The 17797-nt window shown below is 45.4% G+C and overlaps 1 protein-coding gene across 4 annotated transcripts; it reads left to right on the plus strand.

The window, feature by feature from the left end:
* The first annotated feature begins 1360 nt into the window (after positions 1-1360).
* MMD (monocyte to macrophage differentiation associated) lies at positions 1361-15660 on the plus strand. 4 transcript variants are annotated; one of them, XM_048965043.1, is made up of 8 exons: positions 1423-1537; positions 2714-2921; positions 6069-6150; positions 10836-10996; positions 11755-11829; positions 12224-12325; positions 13032-13101; positions 13233-13416. In XM_048965043.1, the coding sequence occupies exons 2-8, from the start codon at positions 2725-2727 to the stop codon at positions 13266-13268; spliced, it is 723 nt and encodes a 240-aa protein (XP_048821000.1). In that variant the 5' UTR covers positions 1423-1537; positions 2714-2724; the 3' UTR covers positions 13269-13416. The 4 variants fall into 4 exon arrangements, with proteins under 4 accessions (XP_048820999.1, XP_048821000.1, XP_048820998.1 ...); XM_048965041.1 differs by lacking the exon at positions 13233-13416 and adding an exon at positions 13423-15660 and having other exon boundaries at positions 1435-1537; XM_048965042.1 differs by lacking the exons at positions 2714-2921; positions 13233-13416 and adding an exon at positions 13423-15660 and having other exon boundaries at positions 1361-1537.
* The last annotated feature ends 2137 nt before the right edge of the window (positions 15661-17797 follow it).

The following is a 17797-nucleotide window of genomic DNA, read 5'->3' on the forward strand; positions in this document are numbered from 1 at the left end:
CTGTATTTTGGTATAAGTTTATATTTTCTGTTACATATTTCATTGTGTGGTTTTTTTTTAATAGAAAATTCCAAAATTTTAAATCATTCAGTCATTGGATTCAATGGCTCAACAAATTATTTAAATAACTGAGTAATTTTAAGACATTGCTCTCTTCTGAGACTTTATAGCTACCCTACTCATTTCCTATTGATTGACCTCATATTAAAGATTCCTACCAACCTGTAGCACTTTATATTATTTCCCAACATAGATCCCTGCAAAATCTTGAGTGTTTGTAGCCATGAAAAATACCCTTTTATCACAAATACTGACAGAAACAAACCTTCAGTAGATTTTCATTATCTAGCATAACCTAACTACTGCAAGGCACAACCCTCTAATATCACTTGTTTTACTGGTGATAAATCTTCTCTGATATTACTAAGTAACTCTGTAATCTCATTTCAGGTTTAATGCTGGCAGCAAGAAGGCTGTGACATCAGGTAAATGTTTCTGCTTCAACATTATTCCTACCGTGTGCCAAGGAGGCAGTCCCTCCTAGACACCAGTGTCACCCTGGAGATGTTGTCCAGGGCAGAACTAATTCCATTAGTGTTTGGAAAGCTATTTATAAGCTGCCTTCAGCAGGATGACCTTATTAATTAGGCTGGGGGAAGGCTGAGGGAGGGAGAGGTGCTTGTTTCACAAGACCATTGACATGCATTTCAGTACAAGATTCTTCTCCTTCACAAAGATTGTCAGGAAAGGCAGCCATCTGAGCCAGTCTGCAGCAAGAAAAAAAGAGAGATGTTCATGTGCTGTGCAGGAGCCTTGGCCCAAGGAGGCTGCACCACGCTGAGCCCCAGCACAGGGTGTTCTGCAGCCACGTGTTCCCACACATGCCAAGTCCCCCTGGGGAATGAGAGTTGCTTTGCAGCACTATGGGGGTGTGCCTGAGCACAGGCCAAGGGCAGCACACCGAGGTTTGCCTTGGGCTCACGTGGGACCTGTTGTTGTCCTGGTCCTACAGGTTGTGTTACTGCAAAACCAATTTTTGTACTAGAAACTTGAAGAATAGGATTTTCTTCCAGAATTATGTCAGTAAATTAGGTTTTACCAGCCAAGAAGGTCTTTGTGCATTTCTGCTATGACCATGTATGAAGCAGTCAGTGACAACCACCATTCTTTCAGAGTTTATTCTCTAAACTTGAGGAAGGGAAGGAGCTTTATCTTTAAAGCTGCTAAATCAAACCTCAGGGAAACCACCACCCTCCTCCATTAGCACGAAGACTCCCAGGAGAGGAAGTCCAGATTCTCAGATTTGTTACAAAGTAAGAACAAAGCAAAAGATATTTTTCTCTTCCCTTGCCAGAAGTGCGTAGGCTGGGAGTGGAGAGGAGTTTCAAGGAGTTTCACCTGTCAGACTCGTTTCCCATGCCTCCTTAATGCCCCGCGCTGCTGGCCTTGCTGTGTTACATCGACTCAGAACTTCTCAAGCCACAGTGTGCCTCTCTGCTGCTCCAACAGAGCCCGTCACCACCAGCAGCTCCGAAAAGTAAGTACGTACCTGGGAACATTACTTAGCAATATCGCTGGTAGATCCATTTGGTAGCACAGATTTATGCTTGTCTGTTATCTGTTCAACAAATCAAGAGACTACGTGTTATGCAGGCTGATATATAAACAAATTATCTGCGCTAAATGGCCGGAAGAAACTCAGCTCTTGTGTGAGATGTTTAGTGAAACTTCCTGACAGAATCCAATTCACCACTGACATCTCATGTGGATCTTAAAATTTCACCTTGGCTGGCTAAAAGCAAACTTCCATCAAGTCTCATCTGTTGGCTTGATAGATTTGTGCAACCCAAGACATTCTTGTAATAGAATGAAAACTGCAACTTTTGTAGCTTCAGACCCCACGTTTGTGTCCCGATTTGCATAATCCTATAAAAGCTGCCCAAGTTCTGATTCAGTAATGACACATGCTTGTTTGCCAGTTTAACGCTCATAAAAGCGCTGGCTTAAACATCCAGGAGAATGAACTCCTCTGTCCCTAGACAGTAGATAGTTCCCCAAAGGCTCTGCAGGAGCTTCTGTGTGGGTAAAATCTGACCTAGAAATAATAAGGCCAAACCACACAGCTCCTGTAGTCATTGACTTCACTTCTGAGACTGTCAAGAACTGCCATTAGAACAGATTTGCTATGCAAACTCCTTCTATTAGGTATCAAATAGGGATTGTCTTATTCATCCTGTAAAAATATCTCACACACTGATAAGAACTAAATTCCTTTTGCTCAATGAGAAAACAAGTCAAATTCCTTATTAACAAGCTCTTTGCCTCGTGGAGGCAGTTTACAAAGCTGTTACCACTTCACTGCTTGCTCGCTCAGGATGTGGAGGAAGATTTAGTAAAAGGGACCCACAGCCGTAGGAGATTGGATTTAGTTTGACCGCCAGCCAAGTGACGGTGCTAATTCCTCCTGGCAGGCAGAGATGGCCGCTCAGCTGGGGGTAACACTCCTGCAGGTCCCATCTGCCTCCATCCTACGAACAGCACGGTGCTGGATGGTTCATTTGCCTAATGGTGGTTTGTTTTGCTGTGCCTGCACTGTTGCTGTTGTTGAAGGCTGGAGCTGTTTGAATCCCATTGTAAACAAGATCTTAAATTACAACACAATCTCGAACAGAACTTCATATTCTCCTCACTGACGCCCCGCTTTGTCCCACAGTGGTATAGGCAATGGAACACTTATGGAGACGTTCTCAACACCGTTTCTGGGTTTCTTCATTTACGCAACATAACCCTTGCTCGGACAACTGTGAGCAGATACGGATCCTCAGTGGCGTGCAGCCGGGGGTTGGAACTGAGCAGCCGGTTATCGGCAGCGCTGCAACCACGGCAGCCCCGGCGGAGCGGCAGCTCCCGCTTCCCTCGCGGTAGGGCCCTTCGCGCTTCCGCACTTCAACAGATCGGCCCGTTCGCATCGCGATCCCTCAGCCTCCGGCTTCTTCGGGTGAATCGCAGACCGCGCAGCGCCTGAGGCGCGGTTCTGCACGGCTCCGCCCCGCCACGGGCCGCCATGTCCCCCCGCCACGGTCCCGCCTCAGCCGGGCTCGGCGCTGGGGGCGGGCCGGGCTCCGGGGGCGGGCCGAGGCGCGGGCCGGGCGGGCTGCGGGGAGCTCGGAGAGCGGTTAAAGCGGCCGGCGGGCCGCCCGGCTCTCGCTCCTCTCCGACGGACGGCTTTGGCCGTCGCTCCGCGCCGCGGCGGCCCGCACGCCAATGAGGGCCCGGACTCCGGCCCTCGCCGCTTCAGGAGCCGCCCGCAGCCTCCCGTCCCGACCCCCCGCCCAGCGCCCGGCCGGGGCGGGCGGCCCGGACCCATGCGGCGGCTCCAGGAGCGGTTCCGGAGGTGAGGGATCCCCCGTTCCCCTTCTCTTCCTTCCGTCCCCGCGTTACGGTGTCCGTCCCGGGGCAGCGCGGCTCCGTCCATCGGCGTGGCCCGGCCGGGCGGCGGTTGCTTTGGCGGCGGTGCGTTTTCCCCTCTCGGTGGGTGAAGGGTCACGCATCCGCCCGTGCCGCGGTGCCCCGACCTGTGGCTCTCGGCTTCCCCGCCTCGGGATGCGGAGCTGCCTTCGTTTCGGAGCGAAGAGCCGCTGTCCGCCGGGTTTCTCCCCGCAGGTAAACGCTCCGCTGCGGGGCTGCGCTGCTCGCCCATCCCGGCTCGCTCGGGAAGCCGACGTGTGAGCGTTAAAAGGGAAATAAAACTGAAAGGGAACGGGGGGGAGAGGGAGGCGAGAGCGTGCTCGGACCGCGCGAGGCTGGCGAAGCCGCGTGTCCGCGCCTTTGTGCTGCGCTGCGCCGCCGGGATGCGCCGCCTTCACAGCCGGCCGCGGCTCTTAGAGCTGAGGTGATTGCAGCGGATTCTTAGCCTTACGCGGGTGTGATTGCATTGACGCTTCCGGAGAAGCATCTGTTTCTGCGTTGATGCGAGTTACATGTGCGGCTGGGTTGTTGAGCCGTGGAGGGGATGGTGTGGGCAGGTACCAAGCGCGGGTAGGCAGCGGCTACGGGGAGTGCCTGTGCTTGGAGCTGAATGGGCCGGATTCACAAAGAGGAGATACCTGCCGCTTTGCTTTAAAAAGAATAATCATCAGCTTGACTGTCAAGCTGTTTCTTTCTCGTCAAACCTACGTGGATATCGTTGAAACGCAGCGCCGACCTGTCTTGACCCGCTGGTGGTGTTTTTTCCTCTCGAAAGCACAGAGCCGCGGCAGCGCAGCAGATCGCTTTGCTGTCTAAATTTATTCGCCCACTGAATGCGTGCTGCTGCTGTCTGCGCGGAGTTCTGCCCGCCTTGCTGCCGTTTCTGGGGGTGTGCTGCTATGTGTGGCTTAGGAGGTCTGACTGGCCCTTCCTGCTGCTGGAGAGCACAAGGAAAAATGATATAACAAGGGACAACGTGGTTTGCAGCTGCTAGAAGGAAGTGTGAGCCCTTTTGAGCCGAGTAAAGGAAGTGTGCTTCCTGACAAGACAAAAAACAAAATTAGATCTTTGAGACTAGATCGGTATTTGCTGGTTGTTTTTTCTGCTGCCTTCTTTGCTTCATCCATCAAAGGGTAATTCCATCAGCAGATGGATCCAGAATGGAAGAAAAGAATGTTTCAGTGGTTGTGGGAGTCTAGTAGAGCTTTCTGTTCAATAGTCACAACAGTAACCTTATTGTTTTAAATGAGATGGTCAAGACTGATTGTTTCTGTTTTACTTAAGGAAGATGTTTGGAATTACTTGTAATTAAAGGTGCATGTGTGAAGCATGTCTGAAATCTGGTGTTTGTTTTGCCAGGATGAATTTACCACGTAGATAATAGCATATTTCTTGCCAGGGCACAAACAAGGGTGAAAAAGGCCCTTTGTGTAGATGATAGGGAACAGATAGCTTTGTTAATGCCTTTGTCCTCTTCTGCTGCTAATAGCACTGTCTTAATTTGCATGAATACCAGATCCTAATAAGAGACTTTTCAAAAACGTTTGTTCACCATCCTAAAACCTTCCCTTATACCAGGCCCTGCTGTGAAAAGGATCCATCACCTTTTCTCCTCAATGAATATAAATGAAGAGGAAAAAAATTCTAAAAAGCCCTCTAATGGATAACAGGAGGTCCCATTAGCAGCCTGCCTTCAATTATTAATAGCTTTTTCAGATGGTAATACACAGAAATGTTGAACAACAGAAATAATCAAGCTAATGCTGAGGATAAGCTTATTCCTTTGTGTTTTGGGGGGTTTTGGCCTCTCTCCTCCTGCAAGGCTCCCACAGCCCCCCAGTGACCCTTTGAGGCACAGAGTAGCACTGTGCTGTGGGGGGTTTGGTTGTGGTTCCCCTCACAAGCCGTGTGTACAAAAATTGCCAACAGAGCTGCTCTCAGTTCTGAGCACACAGGGGTGTTTGTAGAGCTGGTCCTGCCCTGTTGGATACCTGTCTGACTGTCAGTGCTCAGTTTCACAGTAGTCTGCAGTACTCTGGAATACAGTACGAGAACTTACAAGTGAGAGCATCTCTTGCACGTGGCAGCAGTCTGTGCTGGGGTGCTGTGTGCAGCACCGTTGCTGCTATAGGAATGGAGAAGAGGTTCAAGTTGGTTTATTCTGAGGTGCTGCAGAACTGCAATGTTGCTGTAGGGCCAAGAATGCTATTCAAAATGAGTGACCTTTGGCAGTGACGATGAAGGCCACAATACAAGAAAAATCCGAGTCTTTATTATGAAAGGGAATACTTTCATAGTATAGGAAATAAATCCTTAATTCTTCTTTTGACCGAACGATTGAAGAGGGAGATATGACTTCTGTATTGTCTTCTATGAAATGAGAGCAGTCTCGACTGTAGATTGCCATCCCCTGCACAGTCACAGGAATGTTTTACCCTGTATTTCTGGTGAGGGAGCGTATTTGGGCAAACGTGGAATTTAATAACAGTTACCTTAAATGTGTCTGTACTGATACATGCCGTGTTGCTGGGTTGGAGATATCCTCCACGGCAGACATTCCAAAGACGGTTTATTAAAAATACTGCTTAATTACTCCACAGGTTCATGAACCACCCAGCTCCAGCCAACAGCCGCTACAAACCCACTTGCTACGAGCATGCTGCTAACTGCTACACACATGCTGTAAGTGCGTTTCCTTTTTCCTTTCTCACCTGGGGTTTCAGTACATTTGTGTCCTGTGTGGATAAATACTTACCTTAGCCCAAGTGGGTGCATTTTTGCAGTCTCTCTGGTTTTGTTACACAAGCTTCAGCCATAACAGCCCAGTAAATGGGATCACCAGCCATCTAGCTGTTTGCCAGCAGTCCCTGTTGCTGGTAAGAACAGAATTACTTTGGTTTACATGTAGAAGCGCTAACTGAAGCTTGTCTCATGTACAGCATTATGTAAATATGTGCTTATTTGCCTAGAGAAATGTAGCAACATTCTGTTAGCGAGCACAAATACGTGGTTTAGCTCCTAATCCTTGTACAAATCCTGACCAAGAAGTTGGATTTGAAGATACCTGGCAGAAGTTGCTGTATTCCTCAGCAATTCTAGGCTTCATCTAGCTGAAAAACAGACATGTGATATTCCTGCCTGACAGCAGCAGGTTACAGCCAAGATGTCCTATCAGTATTTTGTGGTTTGCTGCTGTTTGTGGTGAATTTGTCTAATTATTTTCTGAACAGCCAGGCTGTATGCTACAGCATACCACAAACTGTTTGTAACTTGGGGATATGGTAACATCCACTTTAGAGAAAACGGAGTATAATAAGGGGATTGTTGCTCTGTAAATGAAATTGTATGCAGTAAATAGCTTTTAAATGTAAAGCCTTGAAATAGGAATCTAAACTGGGGAAGCACAGTGCGTTATATGGAAAGAGCTAGGGGGCATGCTTTATTTTTCAGATCTGTTACAGATTGTTTTGCTAAATGTCAGAAGGTCAAGTAGTTGAGCAATTGCTGCTAGCCTACAATAGTTTTTAATTAGACACTGATACAATATATCTGTAGCAGTGTTTAGTAATGGTTCTCTGTAGGCCTTTCAAAATTTTGCTCTTAATTCAGAAAGTAATCAACTTGTATTTAATGGCTGTACTCCTCAGGTACGTATCACTTCTGGTTTTCTACTTCAACACATGGTAGTCTGTTTAGGCAGCTGCTTGGAAAACATCAATTAGTAAATGGGAATACAGGGTCCTACGTACAGCTTTGGGATACAGTGATGAAGCTAACTTTGTGTAGTGTGATAAGGCAGCTTCACATTTCCTACTAGAAAAGCTATTTAAAATGTCTGGAATATTTTTTAAGTTTAAACAAAGCATTGACCTGTCTTTAGTCACTAGGAGACAGGAAGGGCAGCTAAGCAGTTGAATGTAGAGACAGAAAAGACAGCACTGTGTTTAGAAGAACAGGAAGGAAGCGGTGTGTGAGAGAAGCAAGAGCAATGAGCATTTGAGATGTAAGGTAAGCAAAGTTGAAGCGTTGGGGAGGGGTTGCTGGGTTGCTCATTCATGCTGAAACTTTCTAGGATACTCTAGTATAAGGTTTATTAGATAAAAGACACTGTTGTATTCAGACCTTTGAGCTTAAGCACAGCTTTCTTTATGTTGCTCAAAACTTTTCCATTGCCTTAAAAGGAGGAGCTGTTCTTAAAATAAGTTAGGTTCAATTTCTGCAGTGTGTGCTGGGAGGAGAAAAAAAGTATCTCAAAAATGAGGCTTGGAGTGTTGTCCAGGCCATTGGTGCATGGAAGGAGGGGGCTTCAAAATGTCAAAGTGCTCTCATGATGAAAATGCCTTGGCTGTGTTTGATAGTTAATAGCAGTTTCTCTATTCTCTGCACAGTGAAAAATCCAAGGTGCCAGAAGGCTTTTCATTCCATGATGCTTGTCTCCTTGTTTGGGAGGAGAAAATCCATGAGTAGAGGGATGTTGTGCTTGGTTTAGGGCTACACTTCTGGAGCAGGAAGACTGAAATGGGCGCGATTTCTCAAGTTGCTTCTAAGCATCACGTGATTATTTCTTTTTTCCTAACTGTTTTGACTGCTTACTGCTCTTTCTGTCTGCTTCCATCCCTAAGAATGTTGGGGTCATCTTTATGCTATTAACGTTTCCCTCTCAATGAAAGGCAAGTGAGAGAGCAGCAGTAATACCGTGCTTTGCCACAGTGGCTTGAGCATGTCACTGACTGTGACCTACGTGACCTCGTATGCAAAGAAAATAACTTAATTTTGGTATGAATATTACATATAAAAGTAATTTTAAGGTTTTTTTTTTTAAGCCATTCCATGGGAAAGATCGTCTACAGATATAAGAAAAGAACACAGATAAAATGCTGGCCAAAGCACCGTTATTCTCAGCACCCCAAACAGATGCAGTTAGCATGGAGTTTGCTGTGATGCTGATTTGGAGGAATTGCACTTCATGACGAAAGAAGTAAAACTTGTCCTGATTTTGGCTAGTTTTGTTAGTGGGAACGTTGGCAGCTGAGATGTGCCATGGCATCCCCTGCAGTGACGCAGCACACGGTGCGAGTTCTGTTAGTCCTGATGCTTTGACTTCTTCTGTTAAATCTCTCTCCCTTTAAAGGACCGATTGCTTCTGCCTTAGGATTAAAATACCATGCTTGCATTAGAGAGTTTTCTAATTACAATCTTGTTTTGTTCACCGGTGTTTTCCTTTGAGACAGATGTTAGATGTAATGAAGTCCATCAACGACACAAGAGCTAAAGAACTTTGGTCCAGTTGACTGGAACAGATTTTGTTTTTAATCTAAGTGCCTCCTGCAAATATGAAATGAAATAACTGTCACATCTAATCAGTTCCCTGCTGTTCTTAAGGGCTTTAGCCACACTTTAAATCGTATGCCATATGTGGAAAACAGGGGCAACTAATCTCCTGAGGAGTGAAATGCTTTAACCTTTTTAAAATTGGAGAGCAGTCCAGGATATGTATATGGAAATTTATGGGTTGTGACAAATGAGAAGCCAGGCTGGAAGACTATTTTTGGCCTTAGAGTGCATGAGGTCAGCTTCCACAGACTCATTGCAAAACTCAAAGTATTTTCACCTCTGGTCCAAATGCTGCAGATGCCAGAATGCCACACTTCTCAATTGTATGACTGTGTAGCTTTCAGCTTAAATGTAGTAAGCTTTGCAAATAAGAAGAGAATAAAATGTTAATGAAGTCAGTATGCTTCAAAATCCATAGGAAAAAGTAACGTTTTGTCTTTTTTAGCTCTTTTTTTTGTGGATTAACCGTCTGCTTTGCAGATTGATTCAGTACACTTTTCATCTTCTGAGCTGTAGCTGTGGTGAGAGTCTCCATTTTTTGTCTGCAGGTAGATAAAGGACAGACAGTACTGGCTAGACCAGAACTTTGCACTCTAAACTAACAAACCTGTAATGCAAAGCAGAATTGCCATATTTGTTTAAACATTGCTGCTTCCTGACTTTGTTTAGCCTGCTAAGCAATGAAGAATTTAACCTGTGAACTGTCTGAAAAGGAACTGATGCAGAATTTTTAACAGGAGGGCTGCCAAAGATTTTCCTTCATAGTAAAAGGCGACAGGTAGAAATGTCTGAGTCAGCAGGTTCCTTCCTTTAAATCCTCTTTGGCTCTTGGTGTTTTCTTTCTGAATGAGACAAAGGGAGATGGTAGAACCTGGAAAAGAAGTGGAGTTTTAAATGCATTTCCACACTGTGCTGGAGAAACAGAGTTAAAGCTGCTTGAGCAGGGATGTGGCAAGAAAAACAGGTTGGGATACACTGCAACATAATTTCATGTTTGTGCATTAAGCATCTTCACAAAAGAAGTCCCCACTTGAGTACTGTGCCAAGGAAGGTATGGGAGCAGGTCCAGAGGAGAGCCACAAAGACAATCAGAGGGCTGGAGCACCTCCCTTGTGAGGACAGGCTGAGGGAGATGGGGCTCTTCAGCCTGGAGAAAAGAAGGCTCCGGAGGACCTTACAGCAGCATTCCAGTACCTGGAGGGGGCTACAAGAAAGCTGGGAGGGACTTTTTGTGGGGTGTGTAGCAACAGGAGAAGGGAAATAGTCTTTAAACTGGAAGAGGGTAAATTTAGACCAGATAATAGGAAGAAATTATTTACTGTGGGGTGGTGAGATGCTGGAATGGGTTGTCCAGTGGAGTTGTGAATGGAAGCATCCCTGGCTGTGTTCAAGGCCAGGCTGATGGGACTGTGAGCAACCTGGTCTGGTGGGAGGTGTCCCTGCCTGTAGCAGGGGGTTGGGACTGGATGATCTTAAAGGTTCCTTCCCATCCAAACCATTCTATGGCTCTCAGTCTGCAGCTGATTTATTTGGTATCTAAAGCCCAAGTTCTGCAAAGCCTTTGTTAATTCCGTTGCCACCTGTTTACCTGCATATGTTAAAATATTCATTTTTTTACTCATTTGCTATTTTAGTTTCTTTTGGTCTGTCCTGTGCTCAGCCTCTATGCACAAGAGGTGCTTTGGAGCACAGCTCAGGGTAAGATCAAAACCTTTTTAGGAAGAAGAAGCAAAATGTGAATATGAAAGTCGATCATTCCGAGAGGAGCAAGTAGCATATTCTAATCCCATGTAAGAGTGCATGTGTCACAAGCAGGTATGACTTCATTGTCTGAGACACTGTCAGATCTCGACCCCTGTGTGCTGATGTACAACTAAATGGAAAACTCCTTCCAGCTGGGAGGCTGCCGTCAGATGTGCGTGCATGTTCCTCTGTGGTGTGCTGCAGCATTCTGCCCTGCTGTTGCAGTTCAGTGGATGGTAGCTACATTTGCTGTGAGTAGAGTTAATGGCCTTTTTTTGGTTTTGTTTTAGTTCCTCATTGTTCCTGCAATTGTGGGCAGTGCCCTTCTCCACCGACTTTCCGACGATCGATGGGAAAAAATAACAGCATGGATCTATGGCATGGGGCTCTGTGCACTCTTCATTGTCTCCACAGTGTTTCACATCGTTTCTTGGAAAAAGAGTCACTTAAGGTATGGCTGTAGCTCTTGTACAGATGTTTGACCCTCAGGTTCTGTGAGGTTTTAACACTGTGGCCAAAAACTGGGAATTTTACAGCCTAAGGTCAGGTATCTTGTACTTAATCACATAATCATAAAAAAGAGCAACAGACAAACCCTTGATTCTGCTGAAAGAAACATGAACCAAGCTCACGTACAAACAGATGTATGTCTGCTGTGTTTTGATGTTGATTTATGAAGCCCTTGTGGCTCTTAATCTAGTACTTGAGTGGGAAGAACAAAACCTATGTGTGTGGTGGATGTAATCCCACCTCAGAAGAACACTATTTGGGACTATGTTATTTCATGTACCTGGAGTAATGCAGAGCTTGCTAAGAGAATGAAAATGGGATACATGACTAACAGCCTTGGAAGAAAGGCAGCAACAGCAAAACTAAAATGTGATGGTTTTTTTTTTAATGACACCTGTGTAGTTCTGGGTCATGAATTGGGTTTAACTCACAATCACTGGATAACCATTTCTGGATTAAGCAGGTCTGATGTGACAGCTTTCTTCTTCCTTGTGAGTACAACGTATGGTGAGGTAGGGAAAGGGAGAGAAATAAAAGAGTGCTCATCTCCTGTGTGTCTGGCTTATGGCCTTGTGAGGTTGAAGCAAAGTGGACAGTCTTCCAAATGATTTTAAATGTATTTCCCCTGAATTCTAAGACGTGTCAGGAAAAACCAGTGATACTCTGATCTCCCTGCTGACTTGTTCTCTCCCTCACCAGGACAATGGAGCACTGCTTTCACATGTGTGACAGGATGATGATCTACGTCTTCATTGCAGCATCGTATGCACCGTGGTAAGAAGTCTGGGGGGAAGAAACCTCTAACTCTGAAGCACTCCATGTAAACACTTTTATCCTTGCAACTTTCCAGTTGCTGTAGGAGTCTCCATAGCTGCATCTGACCATGTTCTGCATTGTAAAAACACACGTCGTGATGTTGTGGGATTTGCTCAACAGAAAGTAATTAGAAAAAAAAAGCAGAGTTGTTTGTGTGTTCCCATATCCCTTTTGGTGCTTTCCTCACATCAACAGAAATACGCTTTTGCCTCTTTATGCGTGCCCACAGTCTTCTCCCCATCATGTCTAAGCTGTAGTTCTGGATATTTATTTATATTAAGCCCCATTATTCTTGTGTTGGAGTGCTCCATTCATTCACTAAACCTGTCTGTTGAAATCTTTGTGCTTCCAGGTTAAATCTTCGTGAGCTTGGACCTCTAGCATCTCACATGCGTTGGTTTATCTGGCTGATGGCTGCTGGGGGCACTGTTTATGTATTTCTCTACCATGAAAAGTAAGAATTCTTATTTGCATTTAACTTTAAACTGAGGCTTTTGTTCTGCTTTCTGAGCGTTGGGTCTGGCCTTTCACACGTTGAAGAAAGACCTTCAAGATGGCAGAGATAAGTGATGAGAACAATGCAAAGTTGCATCTTGTTCAAAGATGCTCTGTGTCTTCAGGCTATTTTACTGTCTTCTCTGAAAGTGGGGGGAGGCAGGTATCCAGATTGAAGTCTTAACTTTGTTGCAAGAGAGCAGGAGTGAGAAGGGGTGAGGTAAGAAGGATGAAGTGCTGTACAGGTTGTACTGCAGTGTAACACTGGGTGGAGGAGGAGGAGGAATTCCTGCTGAAATGTGCCTTCATTGGTTTCAGTTCTGGAGCCTGATTTCATTGCTTCTATTTTCAGTGGACAAGACCAGCTGTTCTTTGTTTTGATGAAGAGCTACTGAGTTTCTTCTCAAATAAGGATATGAGTTTACAGAATGTTTTATTCTCACTAGCATTTAGCGGGAATGAATGCGTCTAGGCAGTATTTAGTGGAGCTCTGCATGCAGAGATAAATATTGGCTTTATTTTTAGAATAAAATGGGCAGAAAGCTTTTTGAAAAGTTTAATGGCCTCATGCTAACGTGAGATTGAATACATTTTCTTTAGTGTTGAAATAAAGGGTCATATTCCTGTACATCACCTGAAATGATTCACTTCTGTTCCATTTTTAGGTATAAGATCATTGAACTCTTCTTCTATTTGGCCATGGGATTTTCTCCTGCTCTGGTAGTGACGTCCATGGTAAGGAATGCGAATATTGACGTTACAAACACAGGCTTCCCTTTTATGACTAGTCTGAGTTCTGGTGCAGCTCTGCTGCTTCTGAGAAAATCTGAATTTTAGTCTACCACAATGATAAATGTTCTCTGCAGGAGAACCAAACAGCCACCTATGTCATGGATTTATAGCTTCCATTCAGCGAAGCGCTGCCTCTCTTCGCTGAATCCAGGCTGCAGAGTTCAGATAAGAGCAGCTGGGGGTCCAGACTTGCTGAGGACAGCCGTGTTGTGTAGCAAACGTTCCTTGCCTCCTTTCCATCCCTAACGCGTCCTTCATTGGCAGAGCAACACGGAAGGACTGGCGGAGGTGGCGTGGGGCGGTGCGATCTACTGCCTGGGCGTGGTGTTCTTCAAGAGCGACGGCGTCATTCCTTTTGCCCACGCCATCTGGCACGTCTTCGTGGCCACGGCGGCCGCCGTCCATTACTACGCCATCTGGAAGTACCTCTACAGGAGTCCTGCAGACATTCGTCACTTGTGATCCGCGCGGGGCGGGGGGCAGAGCTGCACGGGGCCTTGGGACAGTATGATGGACTTCAGGAACGGGGGGAAATGGCCCAGAGAAACTGCACTGACTGTGGTAGTTCTGTGAACACCATTACTGTGAAGTGCTGTGCGCGTGTCCTGGGATTGCCCTTCAGGTGGCGATGCTGTAACTGACAGAGGTGCTGTGCTGCAGTACTCAGAGTCCATTCCATGTGAGCAGAACTGGCTACCTGATGTTTACAAAGAAATTTTGTATTCTAGTTTACCTTTGTGATTTTTTAACAACGTGAATTTTTCTAAATGAACGATTCCAATGAAGTCAGTGCAATAGTGAAAACAGAGCTCTTGATTTGAAATCGGTTTCTGTCACCTTTCCACTAGCATTTGTTGAACACAAACACAGGTGAACGATCTCCTTTTACCACCTATCATCTTGATATGATGTGACTTTTATAGAAACTTCTGGGGGCTTTTGTAAACTTTAGAAGTACATTTATTGAGCTGGAAACAAGCAGCTTCATCTATGCAGTTACTCATATTGCAAAACCTTGCAAGAAATGGTTACATTCCACATACTGTACTGACAGGCAAACATGGTACCTCTTCCAAGGGTTGGAGCATAGGTGTAATTATAACCACTTTTACAAACTAACGCATAAATGCTCTTCTGCTGAGTTTTAATGTGCTATTGTTGTGCTTATCTATAATACCACTTAAACAGCACCTTAATTTGGCTTTATCTGTGATGGAAATGAAGCGTGTTGGAAGAAATTGGCATTAACTAGTTCTTCAGGATTGCCAGTCTGCCTCGGTGCTGTGCAATAAATAGGGCAGCAGTGTGAGGAAGCCAGCTTATCAGAGAGCAGCAGCGTTAATGAGGGCAGTCAACTAATATGCCTCCCTGCAAAACAAAGGTGGTAATTTCCCCAGAGCATGTACATTGGTACTGGAATATTAAGGCTCCAGTTTTTCAAAGGGATTCTAAACTGGCTGACAAAGGCAGTTCCCAGCAGCTTTCCCTGGGGCTGTGGCTGATGTGTGAGGAAATGCAGGTCAGAGCAGCAGACAGCAGTGGCCAAGCAGGGGGAGTCCATGGCTGATGGCTCTCCTCAGCACAGCCTTCTAGGAAGGGAAGGTGAAAGAACTTGATGCAGTGTCACTTGTCATTCTGGGACTTAAAACACAGAATAAAACTGGTATTTACTTGTATTTCTGTCCTTCTGTACAGGAAAATAAAATGTGGTAGAAAGTCATGACTGTAGAACGTGCATTAAATGGCCAGATGTAGAAGAGTCATTGTAATACTGTTTATCTGATAATTGTTCTCTGTCCCACTATATAATGAATGTCTTATATTAAGATTGACTTGATCCTTTTTCTAATTTACTCAGTTTTTCATGTCAGTATTTGAAAACAAAACCAAAACGTGTTGCCTTTTTCAGATTTCGTTCTGAACATTGCCTGTCTCTCTGCCACTGATGAGCAGCAAGGCAGGGGCGTCTTTCAAGGTACCACTTAATACTGCAGCTAGATTTGCTGGGGGGGGGGTTGCACATTTTAAGGTAGATTCTTCTGTAAACAGAATTTATAAGAGGGACAAACTTCAGCTTCAAGGCACTGAGGAGTTGTGCAGTGTTAGCAGGCGAGCGGAGCAGCACTGCAGCAGGCTGAGCAGCTGCCCCATGGCTACGAGCAGAGCAGCGGGGCAGGTAATCTGTAGTACTCACACATTGGGATGCCTCAGTTTTTTAACATTGTGTCTACTTTAGGATTTTTCCACTTGGTGATTTCAAACCTTTTGTTTAAACGCAGTACTGTTAAAACCACTAAAACGCACGTAAAGGTTTCCTGTAGTCTAAAGTGAAACTATGGCTTGAATACGTTTGATTTAATTTTTCATGGCATTGCTTTTTGGAGTGTTTGAAATGGTTTTTAAAGATTTCAATTCGCCAAAAATATTTTGAATTACTGTAATCTAGTCGATATGATATTGAATGTACTAAACTAACAATAAATATTTTGTGCAATTTGGAAACCCTTGTGTTCTTGTATTTCTTGCCCCCACCATTTGTGCAGGCACAGCAGGGGCTGAGGCTGTTGCCATTCCTTGCACAGGAGATCAGGGCTGCAATGTACTGACCCCTTCACAGAGGTTTTTCTCACTCAGCTCTTACAACTGAGAACAGTAGGATTACAATCCAGAGGATCCCATTGGATGTCAGGGCAGCAAAAGACTTCATTTTCATGTTTTGATCCACGCTGGGACCTTACTACTTCAGCTTTGCTGTTCTAGATTAACTTTCTCGGTCACAGGGGCTTCGTGCAAGTAAGCTACCCTGCAACATAACCTTCCTCTTATGCAGTGCTACATCTATAACAATAAATCACAGACAAGCTGAACTGAAAATACAGTTGCCTACAAACCAGCGTTGTGTCAATCAGCCTCTGTGTCCCAGTCCCACCCCTCCCCTGGGCTCCCAGAGGTAGCAATGGTGCTCTTTCTACTAAGGCTTCCTGCAGTAACAGCAGTTTCTTCTTCTGGAAGCAAACGTCTTTAAAAACGTCTTAACAGCTCCTCTATTTCCATGCCTCCAGGGTTTAGGATCTGCAACAAGTACACTGCGCCGAAACAGCAGTGATAGAAGCGTTGGTGTTTGTGGGTCTTTCCAGAGAAGCCCCAATGCAGCACATATCTGGGGAGCAGCGCCTGACTGCTGTGCATACCTGGTGTGTTCCTGGTTTCCTGCACAACTCTCAGGGCTAGGAACAGAACTACAGTGCTAATATTTGATTTGTAAATCACACAGGTGTAATAGCATTGCTGTGCTGCTCCTTACTGAGATACATGGGGCAGGAGAATAACGAACAACTGGAGCAGAAGGCACTAAGCTCCCCGGAGAGGCTTTTCTCTTAAACCTTTTGCTTAAATTGCACCCAGGACCCTTCCTCTGAGTCACCTACACACTTCTTTATTTAGCCACACGATTTCTTGGGAGGCCAAGGCTGTCACATTCACATCATGTGCTTGACTAAGTCCTTTCTCCATGCTTTGCTATTTTTTAAGGGCATGCAGGATGTTAGCCTCTGCCTGTTAATTGCTTTTGCTGTCAATAGGTGTCATAAGATTAAAAATAGTTAGCAGAAGAATGACCAGGAAGAGCAGCCAGATGCTGCCTGCTCCATGCATTTCCTGGGAAGTTTAGTTAAGCAAGTTGATCGCTTCGTGGCATGGACAGTTGTTCTTAGCAGCCAGAGGCTGTTTGCTGTCATTCTTTTCTTACTAGAAGAAAAGTTTGCTTTCCCTTTTCAGAATGTCTCTGACTGAATTCACTGAGTACTGTCATGGTCTGAAAAGGGAATGCACATGAAGTACCTGTAATGTTCACTCGTGGCTACTTGCAAGCACTTGGATGCTTTTAATTCATTAGGACGGGTGCAGCCCAATTGCAGTGCCTGTGGTGCAGCAGCAGCTCCACGCCCAGGGCCAAAAGCTCCCAGGTTACTCAGCGTCAGCCAAACATCAAAAATTCAGCATCAAGATCAAGCGAAGCCCCTTAAAACATCCATGCTGTGCATACTCTGGACTAATGCAGTATGCTGGCCTCACTACCTCCGTGCAAAGCAGCCCATAACGCTGTAATGTGATAGAAAGCACAGCAATGACAGCAGAATAACAAAGCCCTAAGCTGCAGCAAGTGAACATAGGCTCAAACACAGAAGCTGTGGGTACAGAAATAAAGGAAAAAAGCTGCTTACCTTCAGGAGGCCCCAGGTACACAAGGATCTCCAGATGAGATGCTCTTGCTTCTGTACCAACCCTTAAATGAGGGCTGGGAAGGGGAGGATCCTGGCTCCATCCCTTCCAGTCAGCCAGGTTTATTGCATGCACCTGAGCTCCCCTCGGTTGGCCCTGCCTTCCCACCAGGTGCTCCATCACTGCTTCAAGCTGTGACTCAGCATTTCCACTACACAACCCAAAAGTAGGAATTTTCTGAATTCTGATTTTCTTAGTATGATGCAGCAAAATGGTGTTTTGGTGCTGAACTGAGTGATGGTTTGTGTCACAGCAGGTGAGCCTGTATGGCGTGCAGCACAGGCAGCAGCCATGTCTGTACAACCAGGTGCTGGTTATTACTGAGCAGTTGGGGATCCAGAACCCTCTTGTAAAAAGC

Source organism: Lagopus muta, chromosome 18 (assembly GCF_023343835.1).
Source record: "Lagopus muta isolate bLagMut1 chromosome 18, bLagMut1 primary, whole genome shotgun sequence".
NCBI classification, from domain to species: Eukaryota; Metazoa; Chordata; class Aves; order Galliformes; family Phasianidae; genus Lagopus; species Lagopus muta.

Excerpts from the sequence above, each read along its gene's own strand:
- MMD (XM_048965041.1), top strand. The coding sequence starts at position 2,725 with ATGGAACACTTATGGAGACGTTCTCAACACCGTTTCTGGGTTTCTTCA. Across the intron at positions 2,922-6,068 it reads CAGCTCCCGCTTCCCTCGCG|GTTCATGAACCACCCAGCTC; the intron begins GTAGGGCCCTTC and ends ATTACTCCACAG. Across the intron at positions 12,326-13,031 it reads GTATTTCTCTACCATGAAAA|GTATAAGATCATTGAACTCT; the intron begins GTAAGAATTCTT and ends TTCCATTTTTAG.